Source organism: Gymnodraco acuticeps, unplaced genomic scaffold (assembly GCF_902827175.1).
Source record: "Gymnodraco acuticeps unplaced genomic scaffold, fGymAcu1.1, whole genome shotgun sequence".
Classification (NCBI taxonomy): Eukaryota; Metazoa; Chordata; class Actinopteri; order Perciformes; family Bathydraconidae; genus Gymnodraco; species Gymnodraco acuticeps.
Window position 1 is genome coordinate 196,852 of NW_022992100.1, and position 24,787 is coordinate 221,638.

At 41.0% G+C, this 24,787-nt stretch overlaps 2 protein-coding genes across 2 annotated transcripts; one reads left to right on the plus strand and one right to left on the minus strand.

Moving 5' to 3' along the window:
* Nucleotides 1-10,892: 10,892 nt before the first annotated feature.
* LOC117537650 (serine protease 23) lies at nt 10,893-16,282 on the plus strand. Its single transcript, XM_034202933.1, has 2 exons — nt 10,893-11,344; nt 13,845-16,282. Exon 2 carries the CDS (start codon nt 13,855-13,857, stop codon nt 14,974-14,976), a length of 1,122 nt encoding a protein of 373 aa, XP_034058824.1. The 5' UTR covers nt 10,893-11,344; nt 13,845-13,854; the 3' UTR covers nt 14,977-16,282.
* A 1,531-nt stretch (nt 16,283-17,813) lies between these two features.
* On the minus strand, nt 17,814-23,738 carry cfl1 (cofilin 1). The gene is made up of 4 exons (XM_034202909.1): nt 23,558-23,738; nt 19,604-19,914; nt 19,438-19,514; nt 17,814-18,793 (listed from the first exon to the last, which is right to left on the minus strand). The coding sequence occupies exons 1-4, from the start codon at nt 23,558-23,560 to the stop codon at nt 18,681-18,683; spliced, it is 504 nt and encodes a 167-aa protein (XP_034058800.1). The 5' UTR covers nt 23,561-23,738; the 3' UTR covers nt 17,814-18,680.
* Between the last annotated feature and the right edge of the window lie 1,049 nt (nt 23,739-24,787).

Genomic DNA, 24,787 nt, shown 5'->3' on the forward strand with positions numbered 1-24,787 from the left:
ACTGTTACACTGGCCGTTATCAAGACTTCTTCGTTACCTAGCAACAGAGTTGTTCCCGTGGGCGGATCTTTTGTGAGTTCTCTGTGGCGATAACATTCCGGAACATTCAGGAACATTCCACTCAGGACTCAGGTGTCCCCTCAGCCTGATGGACAGTTTACTGATACCAAACATCATTATCAAGTTGTCTTACATTGATTAAGTGGGATTCTTTTTTTGTCAGATTGGTAAAATATAAAAACGTTATACTCTTTAATAATGATTGCTACCTGCCTAGCACCAAAAGGCAGATGGACACAGATATGCTCATGACCACATCATGGCTCAACTCAACTCGACTCAGTTTTGGTCCTTTTCTCATACTTTTCCATTGTGGACTCTTAGCTGTTCACCATAGCAACCTGTGGGAAATTAATCCTTTCATCAACAAACTTTGTCAATTGTACGTTTTAGTACAATGGTTTGAGTGAATAAAGTAAATGCTGTCGCTATTGGCAATAGCTTGGCTATGTCCAGTGTTGCACAAGTGATCATTCTCTCCGACCAAGCATTGGTCTGCAGTGTTTTACCTCCATCTTACACTATCTCTCAGTTAGTTTGAAACCCCGACATGGGTGAACAATAGTAGCCTACCAGGTACTATCCACAACCTTTGCTAGTAACACCACTAACAGAGAGTCAAGTTAAGTAGCTGTGTTGTACCATGCATTGGAAATGCAGTGACTAGCTAGTGAACAAAGTAAACAGCAGCTAGCAAGCTAAAGAAATCATGATTTGATCTCAGGAAAAGTGGAGAATGAAAACAGAGCTAATAGTAGAGTAAATAATGGACTTTAATTCCTGAGAGGGCTAAAACGACAATTGCTAATGGATGCTAATGTTGCACCTGGAACTATCTGGGTTTGATTAAAGATGCAATGTGGTGACAAGTAACAGTGTTTGGGGATATTTGATATCGGCAACAAACAAAAAGCAAGCAAAGCATGAAAAATAATCGAGTCAATATGACTCGAGTTTCCAGTTTAAGTCAACATTTCCCTGCAGGTTCACTGGTTGCTGACAGAGGATCATCCTCTCATACTTTCAGCGTCAAACAGGGACACAGGTTGGAGGTGATAGTATGTTTTCAGCAGCAATCTCATCAGTGAAACTCAATTGTCTGCAGGAAGCAGAGACTCACACAGCGTGTCAGCGGGAATGTTCGCTCTGAGGCTGTAAATATTTGGGTCTGTTTGCAGAGTCCTTTACAGCAGATTTATTTCTCCACTCACAGGACCTGAATGCTTTTTATCTGCTCCACGGAAACAGTTTCAGGAAGTCTCATCCATGTGATGTGGTCAGATGTTTTGCAGTGGCTCACGCTGTGTTTTCATCAAAGCTTTGTTTGATGAGTTATTGAAATTCCAACCATACTGGTGTGATGAAGGCTGTGCTTTGACTTGTTGAAGCACACACGTTTGCATTTTCCACAAATTGCAACAGCTGCGCCGCCATCTCCAATCCAGACTCTTTCACTTCAAGTGTCACTGTTCATCACGGATGAATAGATACTTCTTAATTATCTCTGATATTTGTCCCTGAGTCATCTCTCCCCTCTGGTGTCGGTTAAACTAAATACCCACACTTGGGTAGCGGCTGTCGTTGATGAGTTCCAATCAAATATTTTGGCGCTGATCGTCTCATCATACTGGGAGGTTGTGTGGGAAGTATTTCTTCATTGGAGACTTAAATTGTCTTTGCTTTTGGACATGATTGTATTCAGCATCAAGACTTGTTCTGGGTCATTAATAACATCACAAGAATAATATTTGTAAAAAGAAATGAGACTAAAAGCAAACAAAGTCAGAGATCGTAGGGTTTGGTTTGAATAAGAAGATATTACATGCCAATTTAGACTCATTTCTGTGCTGTTTTTGCTTAAATATCACTTGACAGAAACATAATATTTATAATTGTTATCTTATTGATATAAAATATTTGTGGCCAACCTTTTTTTACAGGGAACTGGCTGTGGATTTACAGAGATGTATTTTGCCGTTTGGACCATAATTCCTGTTGTATCACTTCATTACACAAACAGTGGCCCTTCTCCATGTATCCAGGCAAGAGGGATGTTTAAGGTTGTTTTGGCAACCCAAAGGTTGGTGCTAATGAACATCTTTAAGACACTCCTACACACTTCTCTCTGCCCATGCTGGTAACAGATATTGAGAGACACTCGCTGCACGTCTCTCCTGATGGGTTTCATCGCAGTTTGCATTCCATAGCTCTGTTTTTGCTAACTGTGTTTTTCCCTTTCTTTCTTTTTTCTTTCTCATGCAGCCAAACTGAAATTACATCATGTCGAAGGGGAAGTGGTGCTGAGTGTGTACCCACAAAGCCCTGCAGGATAACAAGGGAGCAACGGAGAGAGGTATCAGCTCATCAGCAGGATGAGGCATTTATCAGGGAGGAAAATATAACGTCTGAAAAGGTAATTCCTGGAAAAGATGACGCTCTTTGTCAAGTGCTGCAACAACATGTGGACTGAAAACGTGGAAACTGTCCTCATAAGCTCATATCTTGAGCTGATGATGAGGAGAGGACAGACAGATGGGTTGATAAAAGGGACGGGGTGAAAGCAATAAATATATCCACATGGAGGAAAAGGGGACATAAAACACTGAGGCTGGAGAAAGGGGACATTCTTTGTGTTCCCTCCCTAAAGCACCGCTCCAAAATAAATCCTCCAGTTTCTGTGGTCTCTAAGTGACGAGAAGTTTTTGACAAGAACTGCAGGATTGTTATAAAAGCTCCTCTCCACTGTTTTAAGGCTCAGATGGCTTGTTTGAATCTGAATCCAATTATCAGATTAAAGAGTGCAGAGAAAACCTGTGATCCCGTTAGTAAATCCCCATTTGCTCACAGAAACTGTGGCGGGGCCTCACAGCCTGTCAGTTCAACGTTTACAGGAGTCTTGATCCCCTGGGCCCACCATGGTCTTCCTCTTTGTTTACCACCTAAAAGGGAACTCCACAAAATTACCATTTGTATATAATTTACTCACCATGTGCTACCTTCATTTCTTACAGGAATACTTGGTTTTTCCAGCATGTCTCCGAGGTGAACGAAGTTGGAGTAAAGTTGTGATGGATTGATGTACATGGGTTTAAGCGAAAATACATATGTTTGGAAAGCAGTGGATAAATGAGATTATGCTGCACAAGTCATGGGGGAGTTTGTAAACAGATATCTTGATAGGCTAGTTCTGCTCTTGTTAAAGCAGACCCCATTTACCTCAAATTACCAAGACTTTCAAGATAAAACGGGGTTAGTAATTGATACACAAATAACAATTGTGTGGCTACACATGCATTTCAGTAAGTCTAATTTACCATGAGGAAAATATATATACATTTGAGATGAACTCTGTAGAATATGGAGCTATTACAGGCTTTGACTTGTGCCACAGCATCATTTGCATGGACATTTAAGGTATGCATGCTCACACAGACCCAGCGTGAACTCACTCATCTGGAATCCTCCAGGCCTGACTGCTACCAGTAATGACATATATTAGGAAATTCCTGCACAAACACTGAATGAATTTAAAGAGATACATGCATCTAACCTGGTGGCTTCATTTGATGTGTTTTCCAATTTTCCTCCAGTGACAGACTAATAAGCCACTTCCTGGCAAAGTGTTCAGATTTTAATGAACATGACAGTCGTTTCTCCAGAGGGGGAAAAAGTCTCTGAGGCCCTTTTCTGTTTTTTTAAATGAATCATCTTGGAAAGTGTGAGAGTACAGGTCTGAAGAAGTGCCTTAAGGTGTTGAGGGTCGGGGTTGAGGAGGAAGTTTACTGACCCTGTACATTCAGAACATCTCTGCTCTTACTCCGACTCTATGGGTCTGTTTGATCCTCAGAACTCTAAAGTCAAGGCTGGTGGTTAAAGGAGAACAAGCCTTTGTGGTAGTAGCTCCAAAGCCTATCCATCCAAATAGCCTTTTGCTTTTCATCAAATGTTCCCTCTTTATTAAACCACACAGTTATTTTCAATGGCCTTTGGTTGCTCCCAGCTGTTTTAAAATGTTTGTACTATGATATATAAAGTAATATATAATGCCGTTGATTTGAACAACACTTCATTCAACTACAGTTGATTTCTAAAAGTGTTAACTTGACATGAAATTCAGGGCCTCAATCTTAAAGAGGATGTATTATGCTCATTGTGTGCCTCTACAACTTTACTCAATATATAACAACTATGCAAGTCTTTTGTGTTCACTTCTGTTGTGCTCACTGACAGGAAGGCCTTCTCTTCACAGCCAATACCGTACCTGACAAAAGCTGTGTCCATCCCACCTGGTGTCCACGTATAAAAGAGAACAGTGTCTGACGTGGAGCTCATGGTCTGTGTGAAAAAATTACTCTATCAGACAGAACAGCAGTGTGTCTGTGTCACCGGGTCGATTCTCAGTGCAGGAATGTCCTTTCATCTGGAGACGACATGTTCGCCCAGCGCTCATTCTGTGTCCTTCTAAAAGACATGAGAATCAGCTGAATTTATAGTTTAAAATTTGACCTGTGCGGAGTGTTTATTTACACTTGTCCACCACTCAAAGCATGCTGGGAGGTTTGAGGCTCTAGCTTAGTTTGGCCCGTGACAGAAGCAGGTAAAGCCTAAACAATTGAATCATTATGTCAGACAGGACTGTTTTGGCAATGAGAGATATACGATCAACAGCTGCTTTAAAGGCAGGTTTTTCCTTTAAGCTGTCAAATGTGGTGTTGATGCCTTGTTTGAAAACTGAACCATGAACGAACCTTTACGCACATGTTATACAAGGAGCTGCTAATCTACCGTACAACGGACAGGAGACAGGTGGGACACTGGATCCTGAAAGGCTTTAGAAGGAATCTTGACAAGATTTAGTAGCTTACACATCAATTTACAGAGGTTGACAAATTGTGAGAAATGTATTTGGAAGTTTCCATCGTGTGTCAGAAGATTTGACACAGTTTTCCAAAACAGCAATGGTTTCAAAAAGTGGTTTCATATGTTCAAGAAAGGATGTAGAAGTTGAATTAGCCTAGTTGTATGCATTAATAATTTAAGAATAATTTACACTTTTTGAATAAGAGTTAGTGTATTTTTGGGGGAAAATCCACTTCTTGTTTCTTGCTGAGAGTAATATAATTGGATAAATATAATTTACATGACTGTGCGCTAAATATTAAGGTACAGCAATTAGCCTGTTAGCTTAGCTTAGCATAAGGACTGGAAAGAGGGAGAACAGCTAGCGTACAGCAACTCTAAAGCTAACAAGTCTTGTTAAATTTGTACAAAAATGTAAGTGTTAATACAAAAATGTAAAGTTTTGCGGGAATTTTTATTTTATTTTAAATATTTCTTTGCAAATTGCCATTACTGAATTCCGGCGGCACCTCCCTCCTCAAACAACTCCATTTTAAATTGTTGTTGTACATGGGACATGCTACTTCACCTGACATCCTAGAGGCAGCCTGGTACGTCATGGCTCAAGATTACGTAGGTTTTATATGAATTATAGTGCAATAGTTTTCATAGATATTGTCTACGAAATGAGAACACCCTGTATAATATGCTTACTAGTGAGTGTTAGCAGTGCTTTTGGACAGATTTAGTTATCTTTCAACAGATCTGGCTAGTTGTTGCCCCTTTTTCCCAGTCTTAAAGCTTAGATAACTGGCTGCTGGCTGTGGTTTCATATCTACCGTACAAACAGGAGAGTGGTATCAATCTTCTCAACTCCCTCTTGGCAAAAAACGAACAAATATTTCCCAAAATCTCAAACTATCCTTTTTTAAAAAAAAAAAAATATCTTTATTACATTTTTCAAATACAACACATAACACAACAGTTCAGACATGACATGACAAGTAAGGTACGTAGATAATAATACGAAAATAAATAAAAACACTGCACAGTGTAGGGATCCCCAACCTCTACCATTCTCAATAACTAAATTAAGTTAGATAGTAGTAATTATCAAAAATAAATAGACAAATACAGACGACAGGGGTAACAAGGTTACAGGAAAGCATACAAACAGTCAAATCCAAAGTACATAGGAGCGCTAGGCTGAAGGAGGAAACCCTCATAATATGGAAGATGACAATGTTGGTCCAATATAGTCCAAGTAAGGGAGCCAAATCTTCTGGAAAGCATCCACCGAAGAGTGAAGCATACAAGAGATGTATTCGTTAGGAATGCACTCCATTACAAGGTTATGCCACGACTTCTTCGTTGGAGCAACATCCTTGATCCAGAACATCAAAAAAAAATTTCTAGCTGCAAAAGTCAGTAAAATAAATAGCCTCTTGTGTTTGGTATTTGTAATATGACCATCTGGAAGACCAAGTAGAAGGCACATAGGGTTTAACTCTATTGGAACACCAAAAATAACACACAGTTCTTTCACAATACCAGACCAGTAGCGTTGTAGCTTCACACATGACCAGAAACAGTGAATAAGGTTCCCAGTTTCAGAGTTACATTTACTGCAGAGTGGAGAAGCATTAGTATCCATTTTGTTTTTGAGAGCAGGTGTTATATGTGTGCGATGTAGGATTTTAAACTGAATAGATTTGGTCCGATTACAAATAGATATTTTCCTGTCATAGACCCAAATATTCTGCCAGTCTAGGTCGTCAATAGTGATGCCCAGGTCTCTCTCCCAGGCTTGCTTAGTAGCTTGGGAAGTAAGAGATGAATTGGAGCTCAAGGCTTTATAAAATGCGCTAATACGTTTCTTGTATACGTGTTGAGACAGTGCCTTTTCTACATGTGAAGTGGTATTATTAGTTGTTAAAGTTGTACTTTTGGTGATGAAGTGTCTGATTTGTAAATATCGGAAAAAATCACATTTCTGCAGGCCATATTGCTGCTGTAGCTGTAAAAATGATAGTAGAGTCTGGCCATCAAACAGATCACCGAGTTTTGTTATTCCCTGGTTGTGCCACACTCTGAAGCCCTGGTCATGGCAGCCTGGCAGAAAGTCTGGGCTCTCCAGAATGGGAGTGAGAGGGGATGAAAACTGAGCACGGCCCTCTATAGTACGAATGGATCTCCAGGCTTTGACTGCGCTTAAAGTGATAGGGTTACTACAGAGGTCTTTGACAGATTTAAAGTCGTTCACAAACAGCAGATACCACAGAGGGCATTTGGACTGAGAAGATTCAATGTCGAGCCAGATTGAGAATGTGTCATTTTTAAGCCAGTCAGCTAACACCCGGAGGTGTGCTACTAGTTGGTAAAGTCTGACATTTGGTACATCTAAACCCCCTTCAGAACCAACCATTTGGAGTTTTGCCATCTTCAGTCGGGGCTTCCTTTTGCTCCAAATAAAGGAACTCAACCAGCCTTCAAGAACTTTGATAACCTTGTTAGATAACAAAATAGGGATCATTTGCAGTGTGTAAAGAAGTCTGGGCAGGATGTTCATCTTAATGAGAGCAATCCTGCCCAACCAGGAAAGAGGCAGGGCGGCCCAGCGTTCTAGATCTGCCCTTATAGTGGCATGGCCTCGGACTTAAAGAAATTAATTTTGTACCCTGAAAAAACACAGAATGATGAGATAGCTTGGGTCAGGCAGGGAATAGAGGTTTGTGGCCTCGATACAAATACGAAGACGTCATCCGCATAAAGAGTAATTGTATGCTCCTTCTCTCCAATGAAAATACCCGATATTAGAGTCGTCTGCCTTATTGCTTGGGCCAGGGGCTCAATGGCCAGGTCAAATAGTAACGGGCTGAGTGGATCACCCTGTCTGTTACCACGGTGAAGGGAAAAATTGTTAGATCTCAGCCCGTTAGTAAGAACGGCTGCAGTTGGCGTATTGTAGAGAACCCTGACCCACTTGATAAAGTTAGCTCCCAGGCCAAATTCCTCCAGTGCATAAAACTATCGGCCTGTAAGAGGCACATTTATCAGGGTTCTTTCCTTTCTTAAGGATAAGAGAGATATTGGCCTCCCTAAGTGATTGAGGTAGAATCCCGTTTTCAAATGAATGGTTCAACATAGCTAGGAGGGGCAAACTATCCTTTAATAAGTAGCCTATCATCTGTCCTGTTTAATGTGACAGTGCTGGAAAATATACCAGTCAAAAATGTTTTTCTGGAGAGGAAGAGCGAACGGAAAGAGAGGAATCCAGAGAGAAACAGTAGCCAAGTTTCCAAGGTTTCCGCATTTCCACACACACAGACAAACACACACGCACGCACGTGCGCGCACGCACACACACACACACACACACACACACACACACACACACACACACACACACACACACACACACACACAAAGGAAAGCTCTTGTGCTCGCTCTCTCCTGGAGGCAGTGATACCATCATCACACGTAGCATGCTTACAGAGTCACACATTCACACCTCACTGGCCTGCTACCACCCACAGATGATTACCCTCCATATTTCTGTGGGAATATACCTTACACCTAATCTGTCAGCACTGCACTGGTCACGCTACAGGAACTGCACTGGTCACGCTACAGGAACATTTACAGAGGAGGAGCAGGTTTGGTAGGTGAATCCTCTGGGGTGACATTTGCTCCGAGGACAAACAGCGGCAGCATTGTGCCGACAGCCTGACTTGTGTCCTTGTTGGGAGATTCCTCAGCATTCCTGAAAGCACTGTCTTTGTGACTGGGAGCTCTGTTTCAGCACCCCTGAAGCTGCACCAAACCCCTGTGGGAGCGTCGCTGCACGGCTTCCCAAATTCCACATGTTCCGAGAGACAGTGAAAGAGACAGGAAAGACCTCTTGGAGATCAAGGTCAGGCAGAAGAGGGCGAGGTGAGCACTGTTGCCTACAAGCCTCAACAGTGCTCTGCCTGCCAGCTGCCATCTCTGAGCGTCCGCACCGCTATCTATCACTGCTGTTGGCACAGATAATGATTACAATACTGTAATGTGAGCTACAAGTCTTATCTTGCTTGGGTGTAGCTGTGGGCTACAAATGAAAGTATCAAACGCTTAAATATAAACCCTTGTGAGTTAGGAAAGAATGACAGTCAGCAGTCATGATTGACTGCATTTGTTTTTACTGTAATGCCATAAACCAGCTAAACTAACAATGTTGACTAACTAATGCCTTAAAAGTGCAACATTTTTACATTTTATACCTTTCTGTTGAAAGATGTTTTTATATGGCAAAGTCTTTAAAGCAAATGTCTTAGTATAGTGTGCCGTAACAATAATATTTGATGGCGTGTTGTGCAAACATTTCATTGTTCGTATGCAAAAAGAAATGTCACAGTATGTCGTAAACTAGAAATACTGCCTTGTAGTTGTCTGTCTAAAACATTTGTATTTGATCACCTTAGACATTTCTGTGAAATTGTTATCTTTAGTGAGTGAATTCTTGATCAAGGACCTTTGATCACCCATTTGTAATTCGTTTTTTCCTCATTCCACATGGACGTTTGGGCCAGGTTTGAAGAAATTCCATCAATGCATTTCCTGAGAGATAGTGTTTAGTAGAATGGGATGGAGGTTTTCTCAATGAATTCTAAATTAATTAAATTCAGGAGTTTCTTTCCTGAAAAATGTCTAGATGTTGTCACTAGCTTCTATGTCATGTTGCCCTATGAGTTCAGATCTTTGCAACATCGTACCAGTACACTGGACAAGTAGGACACACTCATTTTAATCAGGGTTGAGTACCTCTTTTATTTTATATGAATATTCTTATGCAAATGGTTTTATTGATAATGTCTCCAATTATTTTGTAATAGCTTCAATGTCATGTGAAACACTTACTTCAAATCATTTAAGAAATGTATTACACTTCTATTTTGTAAGGACTTTAGTGCTTTTTCTATTTCATATGAACATCTTAATGAAAATTCTGCTGTTTTTTCTGTAATAGCTTATGTCATATGACCCAATTACTTCTAATCAATGTAGCATTGTATTGCTACACTGGAAAAGTAGGACACAAGTCTAATTACTTCAATGGCTTCTGTGAAAAAACGTGTGTCCTACTTGCCAAGTGTGGCAATACTGTAAGAATTATGAGTCATTACGTGATAAGCTTCTGACAAAAAGGACCAACAGTTTTGAACAAAAAAAACTGCTGATTTTTTCATTAAAATATTCAAAGAAAATAGAAAGAAGCACCAAAATCAAAAACTATACTTGTCCAGTGAAGTTACAATTTCTGGTATGAATGTGGAGTCACTGGGTCACATGACATGGATGCTTTTGAAAAAAACTAAAGTGGTCCTCTATCAAAATATTTTGTATATAATATTAATACTTTTAGCATAATCTTCACTAATATAAGTCAGTTAGATAAGAAAAAGATAAGTATAGTATGCCTACAAAAATCATAAAAGAGTTAATAGTCATAACAAAGTCATAGTGTTGATAAAACCTAACCACTTCCTTACTCTATTGCAGAGGTTGCAAAGTAATTTACTTTATGATGTGAAAAATACGACTTTAGTTACACCTGGAGTAAATTCACAAGCTACCCTGCAGTAAACAAAGTAATTAAAACTAGCTGCACCTTTACCAGCTTTAATAACACTTTAATACATCAATAATTATAATCCAAATATTTAATATATATTATTCTGAAATGGACCAATCTGGATAATGAGTACTTTTACTTTTGGTTTAAGTAGGCCTATATATTGATGCTCATACTTTATACTTTTACTTGAGTAACATTTTGAATGCAGGACTTTAACTTTTAACAGAGATACACTCTGGTACTCCTACTTTTACTTAAGTATAACATCTGAGTACTTCTTACACCTCCACTAAAAGTCATACAAATGTTAATAGTCATATCAAAGTCAAAGTGTAGATAAAACCAAACCAGTTTAGCCTAGCTAGCTCATGATTGCTATATCTCTCTTTCTGTACTTGTTACGTGTTTTATGTTTAAAAAAACTAAATTCAAGTGTGGAAAAAACTGTGTTTGAAGGTTTATGTCAATACTGTATCTCCCCCTCTCCTCCCCCCTCAACAGCGGGGAGGCGGGGCGTCAGGACCGTGAGGCAGAGAGAGGGTAAACACTTCTTTTCAGATGGGACACTTTTATTTGTGTCTCTGTAGTTTGAGCTGGCAGCTTTCAGAAGAAGGGCTGTCGCTGCCGGACATCCAGAGCGACTCAGAAACAACCTGGCGCTTCACTTATCAACGAGAAAGAATTTCTGGAGGACTAACCCGGAGAAAATACCTGCCTGTCACCGGAGAGGATGAGGGAAAACCTTGGGACTGATCCTGAGGGACCCGTCTGATGGGGAGGACAACCTGAGAGGGATGTAAACACGGATCATCGATCTCTAGTCAGGAGGTAATGGATTACATTTAGTATTTTATTTGACAAAAGTCAAAGGGTCCCTTTTCTCTTATCCTGTCTTCACTTGTGCCTAAAATGTGGGACAGACCACCTGTGTTATATTTACAGGGTTTTCCATAAATTAAAGTAAGGAATTTTAAAGCATTGTGCTGCCAGGTGAAAGGTTCATTTAAATCCAAAAGTGAGGGTGTAATGATTGTCAAAGATTAAATATAAAGTAGATAATATCCTAGTTTATATTTTCATAAATATGTCTATTTTCATTTTCAATGTCCTTACTGTACAGCACTTTGATCTTCATGTGTTGCTCTACCAAAACGTTTATATCATTATTAAATTAGGAATATCTGTATGTGGTGTCAGGTGTTTCCATACTGTTTCATGGTCCAAAACATTCCTATAATCATCTTCCCAGTTCAATCTGACAGAGATCTTGTGCTCCTTTGTTGCATGACAGATGTGAGAGGGCGCTGAACTTAATTTGACTCTTCTGCATACATTATGTCAGACAGGATCACATTTAGGTGCCGAACAGGGAGTCCATAGGCTTCAGACCCTCAAACTGTGTTTCTGGATACCTGACAAAGTACATGTATTTTGTATTTTCACCTTCTATTACTATTTGCAGTATAATGACTGTGAAAGGATGAATACGCAATACTTTAAACTACATTTCTCCAGGTTACAGCGGTGAAAAATAACATTCTATTTAGGTGTTGTCACTTTTGCACAGGGTTGTCGTCTGGATGATTTCCCGTTTGTTTCCAGGAGAATGAGCCTCTGAAACCTCAAGAAGAGCTTGGAAATGTTTAAACAATGTGTTTAAACATAGACTATATAGAGGGTTCAAACACTGAAACAAGTTCTCAAAACACAGTAATTCCAAGGCCTTGCATACGTTTTATCCCAGCCTGTTTGACAGTGATACATATACATTACTTTAAATTGCACTACGGGCTTTTATCCCAGTTTACCACTTCTTTACTAGCCAATTTACCACTTAAGATCCTCTGTCTGCCACGACTGTCAAGCATCTGACACGTCAACATTGATGTCAGTTTGTAGTTTCCCTGCTTACAGAAGTAACTTCTCTCCTTTGTAGGGATTTAAGAAGCAGCACATAGGTGTGTGTACCGGCCACACCCTGCTCTTTGTTAGGAATAATCCTCTGTTTTACCGCCGTGCCTCGACTTGTTTCTTTTCACTTTTTACACACCTGCTCTCTTCATGCCATGAGTGCCTCCGGGTCCACTGCCTTTAGAGGGGATCAAGTATCTCCTTGCTGCTGCTAATCTGCTCTGAAAGCCCCGTGCACACTGTGAAGTAGTTCATGTTTGATGGCGAACCACATCCCACCTCTGAGCTTTGACACACACAAGACTGGAGGGTTTTTAGTGTAACCTCCCGACCTCTTGCTCAGTCTGAAACTATTACATGCAGTCAATAATGCAGATAAGCAAGGAAAATACATCCTCATGTTTTCCTTTTGATTAAATAATGACACGCTGCAGTTATTTTCCCTTTCAGAGCGTCTACTTCTCAGCTATGTCTGTGACCACTTTACTGTCTCTGGTATTGAACTTTTTCCTTTTCCTGCTTTGGAATTTGTCGGTAACTTTTTCACTAAAAAGCTTGTTTGTTTCCATGAGGCTGAAATCCTGTCTTCCTGTTAATCTATATTGTAGGAACAAGTGGTTCATTGTTGCCTCGCCACACCAAACTCAGGCGTGCATTGCAACATTAGATTTGGCAAGCTGACCTCACAAATCACTGCTGTGATTTACAATCAACAATCAACTGTGAGAGAGTCCAGATTTATGAGGGATAAGTGTCTGCAAGACGCCTTTTTTGAGAATGTTTTCCACAGTTGTTATCTCGACATACATGTAGGAATTCATGCAATCAAAAGTCCCTTTCACACATGTAGTGCATACCTGAAATGTTCAGGAACACTGTAGGCCTATGCATGGGGTCATGTGTGAATGGGAGCAGGGGTCGATACTCTTGGAGCACTCAAGACTTTGTAGTTTGCCAGGGGAAATCCTGTGTTAGTGTGAATGAAAGCAGTAAGGAGCATGTAAAGGGATATGTCTATCTGGCAAAAATGTCTTGTTCATGTTTTAGCATTAAGCCTTGACGCCAATACTTGTGACTGATTTGACAGCTAACAATTCATTCATAAATAATAATTATTACTACTATACAAGAACACTGAAGGACAAAATAAGTGGTTTTAACTTGTATTTTGTTTCATGACGGTCGGCAGGTATTGCATTACTGCCATCTGATGGACTATTCCTTGCCATGAATCTTGGTCTTGCCAGCAGCCTCCTGAAATGTGTTGCAAAGTAGTTTGACCGTTAAGAGGGCCCAATGCTCGTTATCGCACTGTTGTAAAGGGAGGGGTTATTCAGTTGGTTGCGATCTGCAAGTGTAGAGCTCGCCAAATCCCAGACACTGTTTTCTCACCTGTGATTATTTTCTGTCGTTGCAGTGTTTTCACCATGATGAGCCAGATCTCCCTCCTGCTGACTCACCTGCTCTTCCTCCCCCTCACCGTCTGCCTCCTGCACCCCCCGCCCGTCCACGTCCCCACGCTCGTCCCTCACGTACCGACGCCTCTCCTCCGCTCTCACTTCAGCGCTCACACTCAGCTGGACTTCACCACTCACTGCAACTCCAGCTGCTTCCACAGAGGAGAGCAGGAGGCCCAGAAGGAGCAGCTCTCTGAGAAACTGGCCTTTGAGACGCTGTACGCAGACGGCTCCCGCACCCTCACCACTGTGGATGTGGAGGATGATGATGAGGAGTTTGAGGGTAATCCCTTCACTCAAACTCCAAGAGCAAGAGTGAAGCCCAGGCACAAACGTGTGAGGCGGCAGATCTACGGAGCCGACGGACGTTTCAACATCCAAGGGGACAACTTCCTGTTGGATTACCCTTTCTCCACAGCCGTGCGGATCTCCACCGGCTGCACCGGCGTCCTCGTGTCTCAGCAGCACGTCCTCACTGCTGCACACTGTGTGCATGATGGGAAGGATTATGTCAAGGGGGCGCGAAAGCTCAGGGTGGGATTCCTGTTACCTCCAAACATCAATGGCAGTAAAGTCACGTCCTCCAAGAGGCCTCTGGTGCGCTGGGTGAGGGTGAAGCGTACCCGTGTGCCAAAGGGCTGGATCCAGGGCCCTCAGGAGGTCAGCATGGACTTTGACTATGCTCTGCTGGAGCTGCGTTGGCCTCACCGACGGCCCTTCATGCGTCTCTCGGTAGCCCCCGACTCTGACGACCTGGCAGGGCACCGCATCCACTTCTCTGGCTTCGACAGTGACAGATCTGGGCAGCTGGTGTACAGATTCTGTCCCGTGGAGCAGGAGTCCAGCGACCTGATATACCAGCACTGTGACGCCCGACCGGGGGCCAGCGGGTCGGGAGTTTATGGCAGAGTGTGGGACAACAGTTTAGAGCGGTGGGAGAGGAAGGTCATCGGCATCTTCTCCGGACACCAGTGGCTGGAGATAGATGGGGAGAGCCGGGATTACAATGTGGCCGTGCGCATCACTCCTCTGAAGTTTGCTCAGATCTGCTACTGGGTGCACGGTAACAGATTAGACTGTGCCCAGGACTAAAGAACGAAGAGGTTTTGACAGAATAGCATGAAAAACTCCAAAAAGCACAACATCTACAGGGTGAAAGGGTTTATTTTGCCTGAAGAAAAAAAGAGTGAAATAGGACAATGTGTACATTTCTCCCGCTAGAGGGTCTCTCAATTAAAAACCATAACATAAGACAGAGTTTGGTGTCATCGTGGAGTAGTGTGGGATCATGGGAGTTGATATCTTAAATAGCATTGCCGTCTTTGCGTTAGCTTCTTCCAGTGAGGAGTCCTTCATTTTTCATGGTTGAGTAGTTTTTACCAGGAGCAGAATAACCCACAGTGGTCTCCTTCTCTCCAAAACAAACAGGCTCTGTCATTAAAACCAGTAAAAGTACTTCATAAATCTAAAAATCATTGTTTCTCAAACGCTGCTTGGCTGCTACTAACATTTGATCAGCTTGTTTATCATTTTATGTCCTAAGATCCGAAGACTAAAAACCTTAATCTAGTCAAAATATATTGTTGTCAATGACAGATAAGTTAAAGGTGTAAAGTAGTTATATGTGGCTTAAAACTCGATGAAAAGTGAATTTAGGATTTATTTATTCTGGCAAACCACTAGAAGCTGACGCATGCACAGCACACAGGTGGTATGAAACCGTTACCTTGATTAAAATGACAGATTTCTCTAGGTTTGAAAAATGTTGGAAATATAAGAACACAACTCAACAAAACATGTAACACAGGTTTAGTCATATAAAGAGATTTGAATGTGGAGATGTTATGTATCACACCATTAAATCCATACAGTTTGGATCGCCTCCATCGAGTTATTTCCCTCTATTTAATTTGCCCCCTGTAACCTCCGGGTCTATCTGCCTGTGAGATCATACGGCATCTTTTCATATGTCTTCACCCACAGTCAGATGAATAACAGTCAGGGTTTCCACAGTATTAACACAAGCCACTTTTTATAAGAAGAAAAAAACACTTTTCCTGGCGTGGCGGTGTGTCAGTATACAGGATTACTCTCCTACTGTGTGGATGATCTAATCTACTGACATTTGACTTTAAATCTTCCCTGTTCTCTCTTTTGACTTTGGGGAAATTGTATTAGCATTTTAAAAGCTCTTTAAGGATGATTTGGTTTATCCCTTTGGTCTGCATAGTGCACACTTAACATTACATTATACACATAGAATAATATAATACACAGTAAAAACGTCAGTGATGCTTCCTGTCCTTTCAGCAGACAGTACGCTCTTCTGAGAGACAGTGTTCATTTTATTTTTTTGAAAAATGTTTGATATATTTTAATAAAAAGAGATTTATAACAATGTTTGTGTCAGTAGTCTTGACTTTGAGGTTTCAGGCGTGATGTTGTGGCGCCTTCCTGTGCTCAGAACAAGTACTGCAGCATCAAAAGGAGGTGGTCACATTTTTTTTGTTGAAAAATACAAAAATTGAATGGTCCAGTTTCCCCAGGCATTTCTAAATATTTTATTAATTTAGGGCTTTACAAAGCAAATTGTTCAATTCTACATTTAGGATATAAAATAGTAGATGAAGGTTTATAATGAAAATTCTTGCAGTACTAATTTGGATGAGCTGATAATATTACTTAAAGAGGATATGCACATTTTCAGGTTCATATTTGTGCCTCTGTGACATGTTTACCTGCTTTAAGGTTCAAAAAGGTATTTATTTCCCTCATACTAGTGGCCGTTTCTCATTGTCGAGTAAAGATGCTGCAGAGCCACTATTTAAAGTATACTACGTCATCGAGTGGCGCCGAATGCTGGGCATTTAAACAGTCCTTCGGCGCCACTCGATGACGTAGTATACTTGAAATAGTGGCTCTGCAGCAGGTATACTCGACATTGAGAAACGGCCACTGTCTGTATTTAAGCACCTATGTTCCCCCTCTGTCTGAAACCAGAGACCAGTCTGCTCTGATTGGTTAGCTGGTCGGCTCTGATGTGATTGGTCAACCGCTTAGAGATGTCCCGCTCCTTAGCCTATCACATACAATGTGTTGTGCATCGATTGGCCAGCGCTCCAACACATTGTATGTGATAGGCTAAGGAGCGGGACATCTCTAAGCGGTTGACCAATCACATCAGAGCCGACCAGCTAACCAATCAGAGCAGACTGGGCTCTGGTTTCAGACAGAGGGGGAACATAGGTGCTTAAATACAGACAGTGGCCGTTTCTCAATGTCGAGTATACCTGCTGCAGAGCCACTATTTCAAGTATACTACGTCATCGAGTGGCGCCGAAGGACTGTTTAAATGCCCAGCATTCGGCGCCACTCGATGACGTAGTATACTTTAAATAGTGGCTCTGCAGCATCTTTACTCGACAATGAGAAACGGCCACTGTCTGTATTTAAGCACCTATGTTCCCCCTCTGTCTGAAACCAGAGCCCAGTCTGCTCTGATTGGTTAGCTGGTCGGCTCTGATGTGATTGGTCAAGCGCTTAGAGATGTCCCGCTCCTTAGCCTATCACATACAATGTGTTGGAGCGCTGGCCAATCGATGCACGAGTTTTACATTGTGATTATGTTCCGGAAGTAAACAAAGGAGTTCAATGGAGGTGTTTCCGGCAGGGGGTGTGTGAGTGTGGGAATTATGTTTTACAGACCATACATCAATACAGGCAAGGAAAACCCCTAAAACCATAATAGGGCCTCTTTAGTAATTTGTGTTGTAATGTCTGATGATAATTGAAATGTAAGATTTTTCATTGAAAGCCATCCACCACAATCATGATGCCAGTAAAGATAAGAGACAGAAATGTGACTAAAAACACAATGACATAAAACATGCAAAACACAAAAAGCTACAAGTTGAAAAGAGCAAAACAAGTCAGTAGTTTAGTGCTTTTTATTAGAGATAAGGAGACGATACAAAACACCCACCATTCACTTTTCAGTCTAAACTTAGACCGCTGGTCTTCCATTTACACATCGCTCCCCATCAGGCCTTCATAACACCAACCATTTTAATTCAAGGAGATCCCCGCTTCAACAAGTACAAGGAATGTTGTCTGTTAACTACATCAAATGCCATGATATTGAACCTGAACTGGAAATAAAAAGGAATCACTCAAATTTTTGAATTTGCATGTTCAAAAACAAACAAAATGGAATAACAAAACGCGAAAATATATATATTTAACCGTGTTCCCCCCAGAGAAGGGTTTTGATACAACTTGTGATTAGTTCATACTACAACTAGTCTCAACTACACACACACTTACAAAACTTAACTAGAAGTTTGGCAAAAATAATGTAGTTGGAACGATTATTTGTCAGGACTGAATGGTTGGAAAACTAAGGTTATTGTCTGACCCTTTCTCTGCAGTCATTCAAATGGAACCCAGAAAATAATAACAGAACCCTGAACATGAACAATATGTGTATTTAAGTTTTAACGTCGTCATCCTCCTTCCTCTGTTGCATCTTAATTTTGTTCCTTTTGTGTGTTTTGTTCATATTCTTTATGTTGCGTGAACTGGAGTGACAGTCATTTGTGGAATTTCTCTTTTTAAATTTTTTTTGTTTACTGTCACATGACCCAAAGCCCGCCCACAATATCCCACCCAGAGAGTCCCGCAAATAGTGCCGTTTCTGCCCTTCACCATACCACACTGGATTGAACCGCTAAACCCAACAGATGCGTCTGAAAGGCCTCAATCGAAGCAAGAGAGGAGAGAGGGGGGGGGGGGGATATTTAAATAGGGGCTCCTTCTAGGCTGATTACTGACGAGCCTCCGAGCTTCTCTGCCAGAGCTTGCCGGTCCTTCAGATCTTCCAAACCGTTCACCTGCCACTCGTGCTTAATACCTGAATTAAAAGAAGGAGTGTGAGAATGACAATGTTTCAGAGTGTTCTGATTAAATCTATCTGCATTTTCACTTTTATTAAACAAGGTTTGCGTCAACAGATGATAAAGTAAGCTAAATCATAAAATGGAAAATGTATAAATGGGACGCATAAACAAATAAATGTTCCATCATGCAAATTAAATACAGATTGTCATAATCTGGCGAATTTTCTAAATCCCCCAAAAACAACAACGTTATTCTTGGGCTGTAATTAACACTTCAAATGTATTATAATATATATACCTTTTTTTTATAAAAATGTTTTTTTTCAAACCCCTGCACATTTCAATAGTTTGGTCTATAATGTCAGAAAACAGTGTCCATCCCAATTCCTCTAAGTCCATGTATTGTCAGTCCAAAACAAATTGAAGCAGGAAATCTCCACATTTGAGGCTGAACATTTTACATTTATGAAATTTGGCGACTGCTTCGATTTACGAATTAGTCGGCTAATTGTTGCTGCCCTACAATAGAGATTCATAAAATAAGCTAAATAATAAACAAAGTCCCAGATGTTGTTTGATAGGAGCAGGTGAGTAATACATCATGGTTTGTGATATAGATTGAGACTTTTTCTCATCCTCAAACTATACAGTTGTTTACCTTCAAACTTTCTCTTGATAGCGTCTTTTGAGCTGGCATAGATCATCTTGCTCTTCAGAGGGGCACTCTCTGGAGCCCTGCGTTGGATGGAGAAACATTATTAAAGCCAAATGTTGTTTAAATGATGGACATACATACTTTAATATCTGATAAAAGCAGCCCTCACCAGAAGATGAAGACCAGATCCTCCTTCTTGGTTTCTTTGGTCTCGTAGGTGGCGTCGTACAGGGCGTAGCGGCAGTCGTCGGGGGGCAGCATCTTCACAAAGTGCTGGTAGGGGTCGGTGACGGTGGTGCCCAAGTCTCCCAGCAGGATCTCTTTGCCTTCATCCAGGACAATGTTCTTCAGGTCCTTGCTCATGCAGAACAGAATGGCCTTCTTCCTCTTCCTCTTCTCTTCCTCGTTCGCCTGAGCCTTACGGACCTTCATGTCGTTGAAGATGGCGATAACTTCATCTGTGACTTTCACACCGGAGGCCTGCGGAGAGAAGAACAATCAGTTACCTCAAGTTAATGCATTTACATTTCAACGGCCATTTGTGACACTGAGGTCAGAGCTACAGGTGATTTCAAAAACAGCAAACCACAGTGTTTACAGAGTACACAGCAAGAATAATAGGTTTTCCTTTAAATGTCATTCTTACAATTCTTCTGGTTGTCATTTAAATTGACTTAAATGTTTTATTGCTGCATTTTTTTCTTTAGGTTTTTATTATTTTACCAATTTGTCTTTTTAATATTTTTACCTTTTGTAAGCACCAGTTTCAATGCTTCATTCTCGACCTCTTAAATGTATTTTTGATTTGAAAATACGGTTGAATGAAAGAATATGAAATCACGTTTTACACAGGACGGAGGCGAATAACCACATCTACAATAGAACATTTAAACATGTTCAAATATTATCTAAACACAAAATGTTTTACATTTAAAATGGACATTACACTTTTAAGTTCCATATCATCAAACAATGACAGTTTTTCAAATGCTGGCTGGTTCTTAGTCCTGTGATAATAAACGAGGTCAAAGTTCATTTAAATTGAGACCAATTGTTAATGAAAGTATTTGTTAGTGAATTCCAGCCCTACTTTCAGAGATCGTTTTTGCCTGAAGGAGGAAACAGTTGCCATTGTGTTTAACAGACAAGTGACGACTTCATTACAGTAAATACCGACATCAGGCTGAAGAAAGGCCTGAGAGGGCGTCATGTGACTCTCACACACGGAAGGAAAACTCCTTACGAGGTCAACTGATAAATACGATTGATTAGAAAAAAGGTGTGGCCATAACAAGGTGATAGCTATGGTGGTGGAAGAGTCAAGACGTGATGTCATCTGAAAATGATTGTATTGTCCGACTGTCATTATAGCCTGTACATCCTTATTTAAGGTCAGCCTGAAAGAATACTGGACTGATGCACAGAGTGTCGTGAACTGCAAAGCCAAAGTGCATTTTGAATATGAATACTAAGCAAGTCAAGCTCACAGGTGTGTCCAAGTGTCTGTAATCGGTAAGTATAAAAACATTACTCAAGTTCTTTCAGAGGGAACAGTCTTGTATCTCTACCAGGAAGATGACTATGTGGGTGAGGTCAGGAATTAAGCGTTTAAGCAGCAGGGCTGGTTTCAAACAAAGGCTCTTCTGTAGAAATATAAAATACAAGTCACATCGCAGAGTCACAGCTGCTCCGTAACTCACTCAGGTCCTCTGACTTTGTTTAACGCACTTCATCACGGAGAAAAATGCCGTCTCAGGAGAAGACAACTGCTATCTACCAGCAACGTGTCAATGGAAAATACAAGACAATGAAAAGGAAATAACGAGACAGGAAAGACGGAAAAGGAACACAACTGCAGAGCAGCACAGGCCGACACTGTTTGCTCAGGGCGTAAAAGGATGAGATAACGGGGCATTTCAGAGTAATAATTAACTAGCAAACAACCTTACACACTTCCTTAATCGCACTCCATCAATAAAACAAGTTGTACTTTGCATTAACAGCAACCAAGATATGAGAAATATCCAAGTCTGTCTCTAAAATATGTGCTGAGGTTTACAAATGTCTATACAGTCTGCATTCGAGACAGCACATGACACGCAGCACTCCTCCTGGGGGGGGGGGTCATATGATTTGCAGCCCTCTTTTTCCTGTACACAACCATCTGTAAATTCAAAATACTTAAGTTTTCTACTTTTTACTTCCTGCAGCCTAGCTTTGGCATAATTTCCCACAATTGTTTAGCTTGTGTTTATTTCTATTGATGTAGCAGCGAGATCATTTCCCCATAGTCACGATCACTAAGATCCAGCCTTATCTAATCTTAACCACCAATACTTCTCTTTACAAGTCAAGGTTCAAGTGAATATAAAACAGTCGCAATCCAAGTCTAGAATTCCTTTAGACACAGTTAGGATTATAGGCCTCATAGGAGCCATTTTAACCAGAAAACAAAAGGCCTGATAATTGGTTTATTTTTCAACTGTATTGTTGGAGACATTCTTTGGAACAACGTACATGCTTCTCTACATAACAGTTATTCCAAAACATACACACTTAGATTAATGATTTATTTCTATATATATATATATATATATATCTCCTCTCTTTTTCCAAGTATGACTATTGATATGAAATAAGGGCACGCATTTTTGGATTTGAACCTCTCTTGTACAATGTTATACATTTTCATTAACTTTCACATGTATACAAGTGCGAACAAATGAAAGTAGAAATATATAGCACTGACAGGGAAAGTGTTCAGGTTATTATAATGCATAATGAAAGTAATTTAAAAAATGAAATAGCTGATTGTTAACAATAAGAAAATACATTAACTTAATACAGGTGTTCGTTACAATGAATCTCTTATATTTTTGCTGTAAAAAAATAAAATAAATGAACGTTTAATGGTTTTGTCTGAAAGAATATTTGCATCAGTTTGTGTTTTCTTCTTGGTAAGCAGTTTATTGAAGTGACAGGCTTACAGTGTGTATTCAACTACTGTACAAATTAGATGCGCAACTAAAATAAGATGCGCAATACCGACCATGAAGATCCACAGACAGCGGCCCGTTAGCTTCAGCTAGTGGATCCAACACTGCCCACTGCCCTTACATAATGGGCACAATTCTGTCAAATATGTACTACATCCGTATAGATACATGGACAACATCTTATATGGATACAGCAGGAAGTTAAAAGTTATGGCAGATCCCTTAAAAATACATCAGCGAACAAAATGGTCTTTGCACCAAATTCAGGGTGGGGCCATGAATGCAGCACACGCACGTGTGTGCGCTAGCTTGCTATATAAGGCAAAGCTCTGCTCAAACGTTTGTCAATTCACACATTAACTGTCACACAGCATCTCAGCCACAAACCTACAAATGACCCATGTAGTGTCATTGTGGGCGAATGCTGAGCTAATGTGGAGCAAGCAGGCAAGCAGCGTCTAAAAAAAACATGTTGACTAGAGAGCCGTGTACAGACAAAGAACAAGAAAATCTCAGACACCGCCAGCCATAATGGGTGTCATTCTCTGCCTCTGCTAACGCAGCTAGTTCAGCGAACAGTACCGTTAGCTAGGTTAGCCCCGGGGCGCAGCTGCACCTGCCAGCTCGGCTCTGAGAGGAAGCCTCGAGGAGGTGAAGTTACGGAAACATGATGCAGGAGACACCGAGACCAGCGTCATGACAACGGTGAGCCGTTAACACAGAGCAGGCCCCGGCCGCTTTGTGTCCGGGGAACACGGAGAGATTAAATGGCGCCAGTTGTTTTGGACATTTTTTCATATTTCCGGTGTTTTAACACGCTCATCAATAAACTAATGCAGATTAAAATCAACAGAGTGTTAAAAGGCAGCTCTTCCCGGCTGTATGAAAGCTTTGTTGGCGGTCAAGCCTCTCGCACCGCCTCTTGTTCCTGCCTAGCCCCAGCGCTAGCAGCAGTTCCTGCGGCACAGAACCGGCTTGCTACGTTTGATGCTAAACCCAAAACCATCATCTAAAAATGAAATAAGAAACATAACCACAACCATCGTCATATCTGGAGAATACATCTCTATTGATCAGTATAAGCTCCTATAGTACATAAAGAGAGATGAAGACGCAGTTGAACATACCATGGTGAAGCTCTGAGTAGGTCAGCGTCACTCTGGAAACTGAATGGACTGTGATGATGAATCGTCGGTCTCGCTCACACACTGGATACCCAACGTGAACGCGCTTATAAACCCGAGCAAAGTGCACGAGCAGGAACAGGAGCGCATGTCTGTCACCCCTGGTTGTCCGGCGTTTTTTTTTGCTGCTACGTGTTTACTGATGAATTGCTATTTTGCTACATGTGATAACACAAGGAGGGCTTAATTATTTATTATTTATTTACTTCAGTTCAGTATATGACATACACTGATAAACAGGAAATATAGCTAATCATCAATAATCCCTCCAAGAAATATTCTCAGATACATTTTTATATTTTCTTTGCCACTTGTATTGAACATTACACAACCGAAAATCGTATGAGATAAATAATATTTTAAGCCTGTTTTCTTCTCATTTTATTTATCATATTTCCTTTGCTATTTCCTTTATTATATGTATTTGTTTTGGCGGTGGCGGCCAGCATAGGTGAGCAAATCAAACGCACCAAATGGTTAGCGAAGAGAATGATGGGAATATGTGTTTTTATGTGTAGTTTATGAATAAACCAACAACTCCTTTATAACAGCTGATGATGTAAGTGTGCTGAATTAGTGTTGGATTTATAAAATTGTGATAAGGATTATGATGCCGTTAATCGGACCACACCTTTTGAAAGCAGCTATAGGCTACTCTTATTGTTTTGTTTTGTATCGTAGCATATATTAATAGCTACATAAACCATGATTTTCACTCAACGTTTAAATGTAGACATTACTGTGATTTACGGTGTAATTTCGGGTGTCAAGGACATGAATCCTATTAATTATGACACCAATGGCGTGAGGAGAGATTAATAAGTAAAGCCATTGTGCTGCTGCTGTTTTAACCGACATTCAGCAGCCAGCCAGGCGCAAAGCGGTTTTCAGGATGGGAGGAAATTCTCCGCCATCCATCCCCCTCTCTCCCCACTCCCTCCTCTCTCTTCCCTCCCCTCCCTGCGGGTTTTGTTGGACTCACTTCCAAATAAGGAAGTGAACGGTGAACGGCCAGTGCACGCGCCTCGCTCACAGCGCGAGGAGGGTCGGCCCGCGACGCTGATCACCATATAAGGAAACAAGGGACACGAAATCCGCTGTAGCTGATTTTTGTACACGGCATCGCGTTGAAGGGGGGAGAGAAAGAGAGACAGAGAGGGCCAGTGTGAGGAT